At 44.2% G+C, this 14,555-nt stretch overlaps 1 protein-coding gene across 1 annotated transcript in view; it reads right to left on the reverse strand.

Annotated features, from left to right (window-relative positions):
* The window catches only part of HECTD4 (HECT domain E3 ubiquitin protein ligase 4), an 88,863-nt gene that overhangs the window by 61,518 nt on the left and 12,790 nt on the right, over positions 1–14,555 (reverse strand). The window contains exons 3-12 of the mRNA XM_063144102.1: positions 11,750–11,839; positions 11,043–11,173; positions 10,306–10,414; positions 8,910–9,048; positions 7,103–7,273; positions 5,777–5,969; positions 5,188–5,349; positions 3,930–4,043; positions 2,313–2,453; positions 640–872 (exon numbers count right to left, since the gene is read on the reverse strand). Coding sequence (XP_063000172.1) covers positions 640–872; positions 2,313–2,453; positions 3,930–4,043; positions 5,188–5,349; positions 5,777–5,969; positions 7,103–7,273; positions 8,910–9,048; positions 10,306–10,414; positions 11,043–11,173; positions 11,750–11,839 — 1,483 coding nt within the window. The remainder of the gene's footprint in view (positions 1–639; positions 873–2,312; positions 2,454–3,929; positions 4,044–5,187; positions 5,350–5,776; positions 5,970–7,102; positions 7,274–8,909; positions 9,049–10,305; positions 10,415–11,042; positions 11,174–11,749; positions 11,840–14,555) is intronic.

A 14,555-nucleotide genomic window follows, 5' to 3' on the forward strand; every position in this document is an offset into this window, starting at 1 on the left:
TACTCAGAGGCGGTGTGAGAAAATTCTCAATTTGCAGTCTCACCTCTTCCAGGCCCCACTGAAGGTGCTTGGTTCCCTTGAGTGCCCCCCCCCCACGCAAATTACTCCAGGACTGCAGATGCAATTGCAACTAAGCACAACTGTTTTTATGATGTTATGGGTGCGTTTTTATTGTGTTCAATGCCTCGTTTTATTATAGTTTTAATCAAGTTTTATTTGTTACTGTAAGCTGCCTTGAGCGCTGTTTTTCTTGGTAGGAAAGGAAAGGAACCTCTCGTTCAAGCACTTGAGTCATTGCTGACTCCTAGAGGGATGCCTGCTTTCGCTGACGTTTTCTTGGCAGACTTTGAAGCAGGGTGGCTTGCCATTGCCTTCCCCAGTCACGGTTACCTTTCCCCTCAGCTAGCTGGGTACTCATTTTACCGACCTCGGGAGGATGGAAGGCTGAGTCGACCTGAGCCGGCTGCCTGAGAACCAGCTTCCGCTGGGATCGAACTCAGGCCGTGGGGAGAGTTTCAACTGCAGTAACTGCCGCTTACCACTCTGCGCCACACGAGGCTCTTCTTGGTAGGAAGGCAGGGTACAAATCAAATAAACGGACAAGCAAAGCTGAGGTGTGCCTGTCACATGCGTACACACCTGGAAGACAACCAGGGTGCAGCGTATAATGCAGGTGTCCCCATTGACCATGGCTTTCTCCATAATGTCGCAAATGCTGCTGAGATGATGGGCTTCGATTGGATGCTGCTTGCCCAGAAATGTTGTGATTGGAAGGTTGTTACTTGCTGCCAGCAGGTTGAGCTGATGGATACACATAGCACCAACATGGTGCAGTAATTGATTGATAACCTCGTTTGTGGTTATGGCATCTCCTAGAACAACAGCAATAAAGTTTCATATAAATGTATCGTCAGAGTTCTATGTGCTCTGTGCCTAGTACGAAATGCAAGTTATTATTTTTTTAAAAAAATCTCTAAAACGATTTGCAAACAAGATTTTCAAATAATTTGGAACATGTTGCAAGGAGGAGGAGGGAAAAGTTCGGTGCCGTGCAGAAGGCCTCAGGCTCAGTCCTCAGCATTCGCAGGTTAAAGTATCTGAAGCTGCAAGGCTAGGAAAGGCAAGGACTGAGCTCTTGGAGAGGCACTCTCTGCTGGACATAACAACATTAGCCAGGTGGCTACGTGAGCCAATGGACAGATGGTATAACGGACAGTGGAGCAAGAGAAGGACATGGAGACTGGAGTTAGGTCCCCAGTTTCAAATAACCAGGAACAGCAGCTCTTCGTATATGAGAGAGAAGGTGCTTCCAGACAAGCCCTTTGTTGTACCGTTGTCCTGCCTCATTTACAGAATTTTACAGGAGATCCAGATAATGTCTTCAGTTTGTAACCCCCTCCCATGTTTTCGCACCACTTCTTCCATCTATTCTTTTTTTAACCAGGGAAAAAAAACTGTTAAGGAAAAGATGAAATAGGTCCAAATGCCTTTTGGTTGATGGCACTAGGAGCCCTCCATCTGGAAGCACCCAGAAAGAGAGAAACAGAGAGAGAAAGAGAGAGAGAGAGAGAGATGTCGATTTTATAGGAGGGATCCAGAAACCTCTTTCAACCTGGGGCTCGAATTCCATTTCAGAGGAGGGTTTTTTTGGGTGGTGATGGTGGATTACTGCATTCCAAAAGGGAAAAGAGTGGGGCCAAAAGTACCCGTTTATTTTACCTTAAAGCTCTTCCTGCCAGCATTTAAGCCTTAGGAGAGGGGCTTCACTGAACAGATGGCTTCGACCTGGTTTGGCCTTTGTTAGGTCACCATCTCTTAACCTCAGTGAATTTACAGATGGAAACCAAAGCACAACACCTCGTGAGGTCTCCGTGAGAGTAAATCCTCTGCAAATTCAAATTGCTATATAAGTTAGGATAGTAGTACCAGGCATCTGGTTATCCCAGAGCTAATGTTTGAACTCAAAAGTCCAGTATATCGGTGCCGTTCTCCTGCAGCTGTAGCAGTCAATTGCCTTCCTTCAGCGCAATTGCACAGATTTCAAAGGAACCACCCCAGAGCACTGCAGTCTGTAACTTCAAAAGCAGGCGAACTTCAAACACCCTGGTGATTTTCTTGCGTCTGATCAAAAGAAGCTCTGGTCTATATATACCCTCTTTAACTTTGTACGAAAGTGCAGCTCTGCCCTGCTGCTTTCTCCTGTAAGGTGCAACACGGCTTAAAGGCAACACTGACCGGCCTAGGCTGCCCATCTCACATTTCACTGACCCTTCCTTTGTATGGGGTGCTGACAGCAGATTCCCCCCACTCACCTTTTGGCTCTATAATTATATGGCTGACTCCTAGCCTCTGGCAGACGTAATGGAAGGCTTGATTCCCAGGGTTGCACCACTGATCAATATAGTCGTTTGAGCACGTCCAGATCATGTTATTCATAGCATCGTAGCACGCACCTGCACAAAAATGACCAACAGCTCCCTTTATCAAAAGTGGTACATGATGCAAAACAAATGGAGGCACATGAAAATTTACAGATGCACTTTTGGTTGGTAACAACTCCTCTGTCTCTTCTCATACACACACACAGTGACCCACACCCCCAATTGTGATAGTGCTGCTTCGTCCCTTCCCACCAACAGCTCCATTTAGTTGATCCTAAAGGGTTTGTTTGTTACGGAGCAGTTGGAATGTTCCTAATCATTCCATGACACCTCAGTAGCTGAGAGCAAAGAAAGGTGAAACCCTTAACAAACAACCATATAATACTCAACAAAAAGTTAAGGATATATATACAGTGAAACCATAATATTTAATACACAAAGATAAAACAAAGATTAACAATATTGCATTAAAAGTGCAGTAACATATTGCATAGACCGATGTATAACTAAAACAACACAGAAAAAGGCAAAACACGTTTCGACAAGAGGTCTTCGTCAGTGACCAATGCAGGCTGCTGTGTACTCCTTGAAGATTTATTGGGGCTAACTTTACAATTCCCACAATTATGTGGTATAGGGTGTCACTCCCTTTTGAAAATATGCCAGGCCTCAGTCTTTTCAAACCGCCTAGGACATTCTTCTAAAGACCATGACGAAGACCTCTTGTCAAAACACGTTTGGCCTTTTTCTACGTTGGTTTAGTTATACATTGAACTGTGCAATGTGTTATTGCACTTTTAATGCAATATTGTTAATCTTTATTTTATCTTTGTATATTAAATATTATGATTTCACTGTATATATGTCCTTAACCTCAGCAGCTGAGCCAATGGCTTGGAAGATCTCCTTTCAATCTTCTGAAAGCCAGATTTCTTACTGCCAATGGGAGATTTCAGAGACTGAAAACTGGGTTTGTGCCTGTTTGCTATTTTATCCGATCTGGGGGATAAGCCAATGAAATCACATTTTTTTCTGCAGAGCTACCTACTTTAATTTGATGCCTCATTTGTCTCTCTACAATCACAACAACATATCCAAAGCTGGTGTTTACCTTGCAAATAGACTTATAGGTAACAAATTACTATCGCTGGTGACAAGAAAGCAAGAAATGGTTTGCTCATGACCCTCTCCAAAGTTAATGAAAGCAACCACAACATCCCACAATGCCAATGGCTCAACCCACTGCCACCTTAGCCCTGCTAAGGTTTAGAATGAGCACATAGTTTCAAGTAATTATTATTAACAATTACACACTCTATAACTATCTATGTTATTTATAAGTATTTGCAGTCAATTGCTTCTTTCAATTTTCATTGGCCTGTTCTTCCTTTGACAGATTATTTCCAGCACTTTTTTTTTTTTTAAAAAAAAGTGTGTTTCAACTGCTTAGCTGTTTAAAGCAAGCAGGTTTCTGGTTGGAGAAATCTATAATCCATTTGATGCCATTATTGCCATTAGCATCTAAAACGCATCCCCCCCGTTCCATACCTAGACCAGGAACAAGAGCGCCACGTCCCAGCGAGCTCCCGGCAGCATCGATGAGATCTGCTCGGCTTGCAAACTGCCCGTCCGATATGTTGTACACCAAACTCGAAGCCAGAACTTTCAACAAAGAATCTGCAATCAATCCCTGGAAAGCTCACTTTTTTCCCCTCGGGGAAAATCATTAATCATTACATGTGGGTAGTGCTTAATTCTTATGGTAAGGGATGCTGAGGCTCAAACTTAACTGGAAGCCACACCTTTTGCTAGAATTTGTGTCTCTGGGGTGGTGGAAGAGTGTGGCTAACAATAGTTACTGAACAGTGTCTGAAAGGATCACTGCACATGTTTTTAGATACTTCCACCTTTATTACCATTTTGCATTTGTAACAAATGTTCCTCTTGCTCCATGTGTCTCTCTCCCTTTCCCATCCCAAACTTTTCAAAACCTCCTCGCACCTGGTGTGGACTAGGAGCCAACAGGACAGAGTCAAAAGCCAGGATCTCTTCTCGATCCTCCCAGAGTGCAGGACACAGAATAACGGGCTCAAGTTAAAGGAAGCCAGATTCCGGCTGGACAGCAGGAAAAACTTCCTGACTGTTAGAGCAGTACGACAATGGAACCAGTTCCCTAGGGAGGTGGTGGGCTCTCCCACACTAGAGGCCTTCAAGAGGCAGCTGGACAACCCTCTGCCAGGGATGCTTTAGGGTGGATTCCCGCCTTGAGCAGGGGGTTGGACTCGATGGCCTTGTAGGCCCCTTCCAACTCTGCTATTCTATGATAATAGGTGCTGCACAGTCAGCATCACCACCGTGTGCCACGGGCCAGGCGAGACACCGCCAGCCTCAATCCCCCCCTCACCACAAACCAATTTCACTTCCAGCATTGCAGAGGGACAGGGAGAAAATAGATGGAAAGAACACCACTCCTTGACATGCAAAGGAAAATGGTTGGTTGTCCATCTCAGGTCATTCGGCCAAAACCCTGCGCTGAAAGCAGGTTTCAGGGTTCAAACTTGGTTAGCCCAACATTAAGCCAAAGAACCACTGGGAAATAAACTAGAAGGAAGCCTCATCCCTTGAGGCCGACAGATGGAATAAACTAATGATTTGCCTCCAAGAAAGGCAGTGCGTGAAGGAGAGAACATAGCTAGGAACTGTGCAGAATAGCAAGGAGTTGCTCCTTCAAACAAGCGACGTGGCCATTTCCCCTAAAGCCAGCCTGGTGAGAATGAGGAGTAGAAGGCAGCCGGAGGGAACTTACTTTTCAAGGATGACAAACCGCTGGTTCCACCAAAGAGCGACCGCGTGGCAGAGCTGCCGGAGCCCCCCGGAGGTGGGACTAGCATCACCAGATATGTCCCGCACGTATATATCGGAGTCTTCCGTAGCATTTTGAGAGGCAGGCCACAACTAGTGTTCGCAGCTGAAAAGACAAGATGAAAGTGGTGAGAAGCAAAGAAACACTTTTGACATGGACAAAAAGTGAAACAGAGCAAGGTTTTGAGAGAAAAATACGGACAGGTGGACAAGGGAGATTCAAGCCCAGAAGAGAAGCCTACAGCTAGTTTACAGTATGACGGACAACCTGCCCCAACCTGGAGCGTTCCAGAAGTGTTCCAACTACAGCTTCCAGGTGTACCAGCTCTGAGAGTTGTAGCCCAACACGTCTGGAGGGAACCAAGCTGGGGAAGGCTGACGCTGGGTTTTGAGAAGGAGCACATCATCCACTGTAATCATGCCCTGGTGTGTTTTGCTCCGTACAGTGAGAGACGCCGGGCTGTAAGTCCAGGACCCCTCATATCAAACCAGACGAAGGCGCAAAATCAGGATGCGACAAACTCCTGTCTCACCTGCTTGATCCTCTTTCAGCGTGTTGGAGATGGTGGAGCCCGTCAGTGCTGCCAAGGTTGCTGAGGGAGAGGCTCTGTATCTCGAAAGCCGGCTCAGAAGCATCTCGTTAATACTCTTGGCCGAGTCCCCCTCTTTTCTCATTAGTATAATGCGCTCCTGCAGGGGGTTGGCTGCACAGACGCCATTCTCCATCTAGTCCAACGAATCAAGGTAACACAGAGATTTAACCATTTTTGGGGCCGGGGGGGGGGAATAAACTTGCATCTGAAATCATACCTACTCCCAAAACACAAGATTGAAGGGGAGAAGCATTAAATCTATATCATGACAGAGGATACCACCACCACCACCCATCCTGCCAGCTACGTATAGTTTTGAGCATGTTGCAATGTGAAGGTGTCGGCTTTTGACTTTTTTTTTTTTAAAAAAGATTAAAACGGCAATTCAAAAGCACGTAAGATGCAAATTGAGGAGAAGAAGAAGACTGAGCAGCAACAATCAGCAGACGATTTTAACAACCTGAAGAATAATTTGCTGGAAAAGCTTGCTAGAACAGGAAGGGCTTTGGCTAAGTTTGCAAAGTTTATAAGCGATGTAGACAGAAGAATCTCCCTAGGCAGCACACGCTAGAATGGCTGGACCACAATGGAAGCAAAATCAACGAAAGAAAAAGTGGAAGGTAAAGCCTTAAAACAAAGTAATGAGGCATTTGGGCAACAAGATCAAAACACTTGGGAAACTAAAAATATTCCTGCCTGGTGCCTGAAAGACATGGCCATCAGGTAAGCCTCTTTGGAGTGTGGGGGGGGGGGCTTCACCCCATAGCTGTGGGACAACTGCCGTAAAAGCCCTCTCTCTTGTTAATGCCCACCTCCCCTCAGATGGAAGAGGCACATGGAGCAGAGCTTGGGCAGGTGATCTTAAAGGACAGACAGGTTCTGGGGTCCTAAGGCGTTCAGTGCTTGAAGGAAAAGTACCAGCACCTTAAATTGGGGTCGGAAGCACACAGGAAGCCAGTGGCTCATTTAAGACTGGCGTGACGTGGGCGAAAGAGAGCTGTGCCAGTCAAAATTCTGGCCTTGGTATTCAGTACTAATGGAAGCTTCTGAACCATTTTCAACATAAAATGCATTGCAGCAATCCATCTGGGAGGTTAGCAGAGTATGGATTTCTGAGGCCAAATTATCCCTGTCCGGGAGCGGCAGCAGCTATAAGGCACGGAAGGGAAAATATTTCGCAAATTGACACCGCTCCACAATAAATGACAAAAGGTACTATAAGCAGTCGACACAAGCCCAGTTCTCGCCCTTGGGAACGGCACTCACAGTGAGCTCAAAGACATCCATGAAGACGGAGTGTCCCTTTGGTGTTTTTTCATTCAAGCTTGCAGGAGACCAGATCCAGTAAAAGTAGGTCCCATCCGAAGAAAGATGTACAGTGGTCATAGTGCTGCCTACTGGAAAGTGATCTGCTGGCATTGGGAGAAGCTGACATACCTGAGGCACAACAAAGACGCAAGCGGGGTGGGGGAGAGAAAAAGGTTTTACTGGCTCACAGTATGAACACTGATTCTGGAAGTACCACAACACACTGAGTGATTTTGCAGAAGGCTAGCTGACTCACTGGTCTAATTCTTGCAATTAAGATCAATGTTTATGCTTTGGACGGATGTGAACAGCAACGGATCCTATACAGATCTGGCCTTTTTTTTTTTTTTTAAGCATCGGAAACAGATCTTGCTTTGATCACATGGCTTGCTGAAATCATTACAAAGCAAAGGCGCTCACGCTTTGCAAACTCATGCTTGCCAATCAAGCATGCTGAAAAGTTAGCTACGTATAAAAAATATACCCATCAAAAACTCCCCACCCCACCCTCACGTTCCCCCATATGATTGATTTTACTCTACTCCCTTAAAACTGAGAACGGCCTGGAGTCAGAGGCAGAGTACTTGCTTTACGTACAGAAAGTCTCAAGTTCAATGTATATCATCACCAGGTAAGGCTGGGGAAGACTCCTGTCTGAAACCTTTGAAAGCCGCTGCCCAAACACTGAGCTGGACGGACCAATGGCCTGGCTCTGTGTCAGGCAGCTTCTTATGTTCCTAGAGCCACCTGCCAGCCAGAGCAGTCAGTACTGGACCAGATGGGCCAATGGTCTCTAGGGTACAAGGCAGTTCCATGCATCATAACAGCACAGGACCCCATCTGAATTATCGGCATGAATCGTTAACATTTAGGCCAGCAGTGAAACAGAAAAATTACTCCACTAACATGTGAAAAATTATTTACATGCTTTCCAAAACTGCCTTGCTCACTCTGGCCAAAATAATTGCTATCTCTAGAGGAAGCTTTTAAGAAAGGTTCAAGAGCAATCTAAACATGATGCAAGAAAAATAAGCAGAGGTCCTCCAGACCTTGGGAATCATTTATCCCCCCCACCCCCCCACACACAATCACCCATCACAGATGCCTAAACTAGCATATCAGCTTACAAAAATGCCTCCAATACCAGCTCTCCACTTCTGGGATACTGTCCCGATCTGAGACATTATGCAGGCTCAGCAACTGATATGCTGCATGCTAGTGGCTTATTTGCTGATGTAGCGAGTCTTAGGATTGGGGCCATGAGTCACAGATACAGCCAGCATGCACCATTTTGCTGATCCACAGACAGGCTTGATATTGGATTCCTATCCTTCAAAGAGAGACTGCTACTAAGTCATCTCTGAAATATGCAGGACATGAAATATTAATTTATTTATTTGGAATACTTATCAAGATCCAAGTTATATTCCTACATTTCATGGCAAAGGACAATAAAGCTTTTACTGCTGCATAAATAGGTTCTACAGAAGAAGACAAAGCGCTTGTGGGACGTTTCATTTTACTTTCCAGAGGACGATTATATTAATAACTTAGCTGATTGGACCATACTATCTCTGAAAAATGATCAGTCTTTTTCAAACTATATGAAGCAGGGCTGGGCCGCATGTGTTTTGGCCTACAATTCCCATCAGCCCTAGTTAGCATAGCCAATGGTGAGGGGTGAGGGGACTTGTAGGCCACGAGCTGCCCATCCTTGTTACAGCGGGTAGGAAAACTAAAGATGCTTTCCCTCTTTTTACTTTACCTGAAGGGTATTCTGGTCGATGACCTGGAAAAGGGAGTGAGGTTTGTTATCAAAAGAGACCGGCCTGTGTAGCAGCTTGCTGTTGCCAAAAGCGACCCAGCCAGATTCCAACTCTTCGTTTCGGCAATACACAAAGCCTCTGAAGGGAAAAGCCAGGGAGGAACACTTCAATTATGATGCGCCTTCGTTTATTTATTACATTTGTATCCCGACTCCATTCAATCATGAAACCTTTCTGGGTTTTGACCTTTCTGAAACACCTCATAAGCAAACCATTTTCAAAATACACAGAGTGAAATATTAAGGATTGATGGGGGCAGAGGAAGCAGCTATGTTTCAAGCGGCAGCAAGCAAACTGGGCTTGCATCTGCTTCAGCAATTTTCTATCAGACACAATTTAGTACATGGGAGATGGAAAACCAGGAACCCGGCTGAAATTTACAAACTGCAGCCTGCTGCTTCAAAGAGGAATGATGGGGCCAAACTAGACATGTGAGACAATCATGTCTTTAAAGCATGTCTTTGCCCCATTCACATATAGAGCAGGGATGAAGAGGGCACCTAGTTCTGAAACAAAAGCAGTACGTAGGGGAGGAAAGCATTGTGGTATTGCTTTTATGGTGGTTGTTAGCTGCCTTGAGTTAGGGGTAGAAGGGCAGAATATGATACGTAAATAAATACGTTTATTAAGAAGGGAACTCTCCCCACCCCAAGAAACAACAATCAAGGAGAAGCATTAAGTAAAGTACGGACATCCAGATCTTTGTGCGATTTTTCTAAACAGGTAAGAGGGGTAAAAATTTGTACTGCCCAAAAAATCTGTGGTCACACTTGAACTGGATATCGCTGAGAGATGATTCAGAAACAAACCACAAACGCAGAGCCCCCAAAATAACAAACAACAACAACACGTCTAGTTTAGCACTGATTGCAAATTGTAATTCTGCTGCTGCATGGCCTGTGAGCCTTGTGAGCTTTAATCTAGAACAGTTCTACTGAGCTCATCAGAAGGCCTGTTTCCGAGTCCATGTTTTCAGGATGGGCGGCAACCTATAAACCCAAGAGAATAAAGACTGCTCTGGAGCACATGATCTGCAGACCTTGTCAGAGTTAGTCATTCAAATTGCAATATAGGAGTTAGTTTCCAAGTAGTTTTAAGCCTGAAAACCCACCAGAAGCTGGAATAACACAAAAATTACACAAAAAGTGCTACACAGCATTCAAAACAGTAGAAGCCACACAATTAAATCCACAAGTTGTTCCCAATACTCTGGTCTCAGCAAGACTCATTATTTTAGACACAACCCTCAAAATCATTTGCTAGCCTATATTTAAAAGCCAATTACAGAAACTGACAATATAAACAAATTGGGCATTTAATGATGTTGTGACTTACCGTAAGGTACCGTGTAACCCAGACCCTAATTTGCTTATTCCCCTGCCAACGGAGTTTGTTGTATAAAGATAAAGTCCATCCGCTGCAAGGCAGCGCCCTAAGTCTGCATCTGTAAGAGGAAACAACTGTTCAGAAAGATTCCTTTTCCAAAGTCAGGAAATTTGGAGAGAGGAGACAGCACCGATCCCCTCTGCAGCCTCTTGGGATAACACAGAAGCTATTTTTCCTATCCTAGGCAGAAGCAGTCTGGATGTGTGCAGGACTTCACTAGGATTATTTACTGCTGCTGGACCAATATGCTCACAAAAGGTCTACATATTTCTATTCCTAAGAAAAGGCAATGGCATTTGCTTGAACCCCACCCCCAAAATTTGCAGCTGTGGCAAAAAAACCCCAGTGGTTTGCTGGTTTATAATGGGTGTCCTGGGGCCATTCCCAACACACACACACACACACACACACACACACACACACACACACACACACCATGGACTTTCCTACAGGTTGTATTGTGGCAGTGGCAGAAACAAAAAAAGATTGGTGTGGTTGATGCCCCCCCATGCCCAAGGAATTGCATTTCTTTTGGCAATTATGCCTTTTGGCTGCCTCCACACAACCCCTGCCATGACCGGGTCATGTTTTTTAATCTATATTAGTAACATACGACATCAGGTATTTTAAGTGCACGGCATTTTAATGTAAAAATAAATCTTGCTGTTTAAAATCACTCATCTCACCTTTATTTTCTGAGCTTGAGCCAGGGTTGGCATCAGGTGCTGGCAACATGTCTTCAAAACCCCAGGACACCATGTGCTTGCCCCCAAGCAAACAAGAGGGTGACCCAGGTCCCCCTTCCAAAAGCAGCAACCTTTAGAGAGCAGATACAAAGTGAGGTGCAGAAAGAAAGAGAAATCTTCTCTGAAATGGAAATAATTAGCTACATAGAGGTCGATGCTTCGGCTATTGGGCGGTATGAAAATGCAATAAATAAATAAAAATTCAAATATTTTTGATCGTGGATGGCCTCTGTATGAACGATGAGAACCACTGGTGTGCTTCAGGTTTATAATGGCTACTAGCCCTGATGGTTGTGTGCTTATCAAGATCCAAGATGCTATCTCCAGTATTCGAGGCAATAACCCTGTGTGCACCAGTTGCTGGGGAACCTGAGCGGGAGGGTGCTGTTGCACCATGTCCTGCTTGTTCATGCCTGGCCGATGGCTGGCTGGTTGGCCACTGTGTGGACAGAGTGCTGGACTAGATGGACCCTTGGTTTGATCCAGCATCAGGGCACTTCTCATGTTCTTATGAGGGGAAAACTGGCTTTTCTAACTGTTGACCATCAGCTTTCTGGACCATGCTTAGATCATTAAACAATATCAACACTGCTGCATGCCCATAGATGTTTAGCGAGGTGTGGCATGATCAAAATCCTCCTTCCTACCTGTATAACACATCGGCCACAGGCAAGGACCCCAAATCTGTTTGCTTCTGTAGAAGATGTACCGTGTGAACAAACGTTTTCAGTGATCCCCTGAGGAAAGAGCCAAAACACAGGGCAGCAGAGTCACTTCTTGGAAACGCAGCAACACATCAACTGAGAGCAGCAGAAGGATTGGAGAAGTCAATGGTCAAGCAAACGCTTACTAGTTCAAAGCCTCAAGATGACAAAACAACTTACTTTGCAAACATACGGATCCCCTGGGGGTGTTCCAATTTCTACCTCATTTCACGGAATTCCAACAAGGGCCTAGCATGACTTGATACACGTACAGTATTTCTTCGATTGTAAGACGCTCACTAATTTCAGTTCCACCAACAGAAAAAAAAACCCCTAAGACACACCTGTGATTCTAAGACGCACCCCATTTTTAGAGATGTTTATATGGGGAAAAAAGTGCGTCTTAGAATTGAAGAAATAGGGTATTACATATTAGAGATTTTATTACATGAAGCTTAATTATCTAAACCTGCCAGATACATTAATGATTTCCTGAAACAGGACATGGAGGCATTCACCAGCCTTTCAGATTCTATTATCGTCTGGGATGGATGATGGTGGGGGACACAGATAATTTACAGGCTAACAGACCCTGCCCATGCCTGTTTTCTTCTCTGTGACCATATCTTCACCATCCAGAGCCACTGCTCAAACCTACAAGGATGCGAGAGGAACTGTCAAAGTAGTATCACAATTGGAGTGCCATGGAAGAATCCATCAGTGGAGATCCTGCAACTCAGTAGATCACTGTCAAAAACTGGATGTGCAACTGATATACATCAGTGTAGTGCAGACTATAGAAACCCAATTGTGAAAAAGCACACAGCTGACATGAAACCAAGCAGCGTATTTGTAAGAGTGTAGACACAACTATCGTTTGGTGCCAATATTACTTTTGTTACCCAAAGAACAATGGTGACATGCTGAAGGTACAAGCAGACATGATGGAGTGGGGGGACAGAATCAATGCTACCAAACACTATCTTATAGGGCAGTGGTTGCAATATGTAGCCCCCACCGCCACTGCACTGCTGAAATTTGTGGCAGCAGCAAAATAATTGGTGGCTTTTAAGCTAAATGTGTCTGTTTTAGCATTCTGTAGCAGTTGGCCATCAAAAAAATGGCAGCAAATCACTACTTTTTTGCCACTACCATCATGTGGTTTGTGGGAGACTCTGGGGGAGGCAAAAATGGCCTCAGACCCACCTCCAAGTTTCCCTCCCCTGTTATAGGGCAACACCACTGAAAGCAGTCAGGGATTCAAAGGAATGTCCATCGCCGCCATTCCATAATCCATTACAGAATTTCAGCATGGAAGTTGAAAGCAGACACACCTCCCCTCAGAGAACCCCACCCCACGAGACATACGTAACTTAAGGCAGAACCTACCCAAGGCCATGAAGTTCCAAAAAAAAAATGTAATTCGAAAAAGCTTACATCAAATAAGTGAACTGTTATTTGGGAATAGCAGTACTCAAAACTAGCAGAATATTTCCATGGGTTGTGCAACTTACTATTCTTCAGTAGGATGCTGTTACTGTACAGTAAAGATCCATCACATAAGCAAACATAATTAAGATAGGATGGAAAGAAGTGTTTCCACATGTACCAAGAGATTATATTAGGGATCCACATAAAATGGCATAATTTTTGATGTTGTTTTTCATATACAAACATTTCCATACCATATAGGAAAATGCGTATGCTGTCATTTCTGTGGTTGTACAAGTTGAGGAATCCATTTGTGACCATTAAAATAACTTTGGAATCATATTTAATTTTAAAAGAAACATTTCACATCAATATTTTATTAGCCGTATCTAATTTTTATGTTTCCCTTTTTAGGCGTACAAGCTGATGTCATAACCGCTTGAAACTGGAAATGATGAAGACACCACAATAACTTTAAACCGTCAGTGATCTCTGGGAGATGATAATGAAAAATATCCTATATACACCTCTGGACTGATCACTGCACAGCTCGTGTCAATTTCTAAAGGTTTAGTGATTTGTGTTGCCCTGCAAATAATGCAAATGAGGCATCAGCCAGTGCAGGCTACATTCCCATAGCTATCTCAGATAATTCAAAAATATTGATGCTCTAGCCACGGACATTGATCTGCAGAAGTTTTAAGAAGGTCACAGTAGAATGAAAAGGGGGAAAAAAAACCACTTCCCCAAAGGAAAGCTAAATGGCACAAAAAATGGGCACTGTGTGGCTCTACTAAACTGAAAGAAGAAAATGGGCAGAAGAGGAATTAACCAACAGTAATAGACTGTGACAAAGCATTGTGAGACCTGGCAATTCCACCCCATAGGCGATGTAAGTTATTTCTAAATAAATAAATAAATAAATAATATTCCAATTTTCAATACAGGCGAGGAAGTCCATGGATTAGTGAACAAGGTAGCACTGGAAGCAAAATATCATACATAGCGGCTTCAGTTTTGCAATAGAGTCCACAACAAGCAGTCCAGTTCACGTATCACAAAACCCCAGAATGTTTAAAAACTCTGGGTTACTATGAGTGAGCAAACATGCTGGTGCATATTGCACGATTGTTGCTGCTGTGAGAGGGAGCAGCTAAACATTTGGACGAGGAGGTGATTTGGATGAGGAGGTGCAGGGAACGCTTATCAAATTTGCAGATGACACCAAATTGGGTGGGATAGCTAATACCCTGGAAGACAGAAACAAACTTCAAAGTGATCTTGATAGGCTGGAGTGCTGGGCTGAAAACAACAGAAT

The sequence above is a fragment of the Elgaria multicarinata genome, chromosome 18 (assembly GCF_023053635.1).
Source record: "Elgaria multicarinata webbii isolate HBS135686 ecotype San Diego chromosome 18, rElgMul1.1.pri, whole genome shotgun sequence".
Classification (NCBI taxonomy): domain Eukaryota; kingdom Metazoa; phylum Chordata; class Lepidosauria; order Squamata; family Anguidae; genus Elgaria; species Elgaria multicarinata.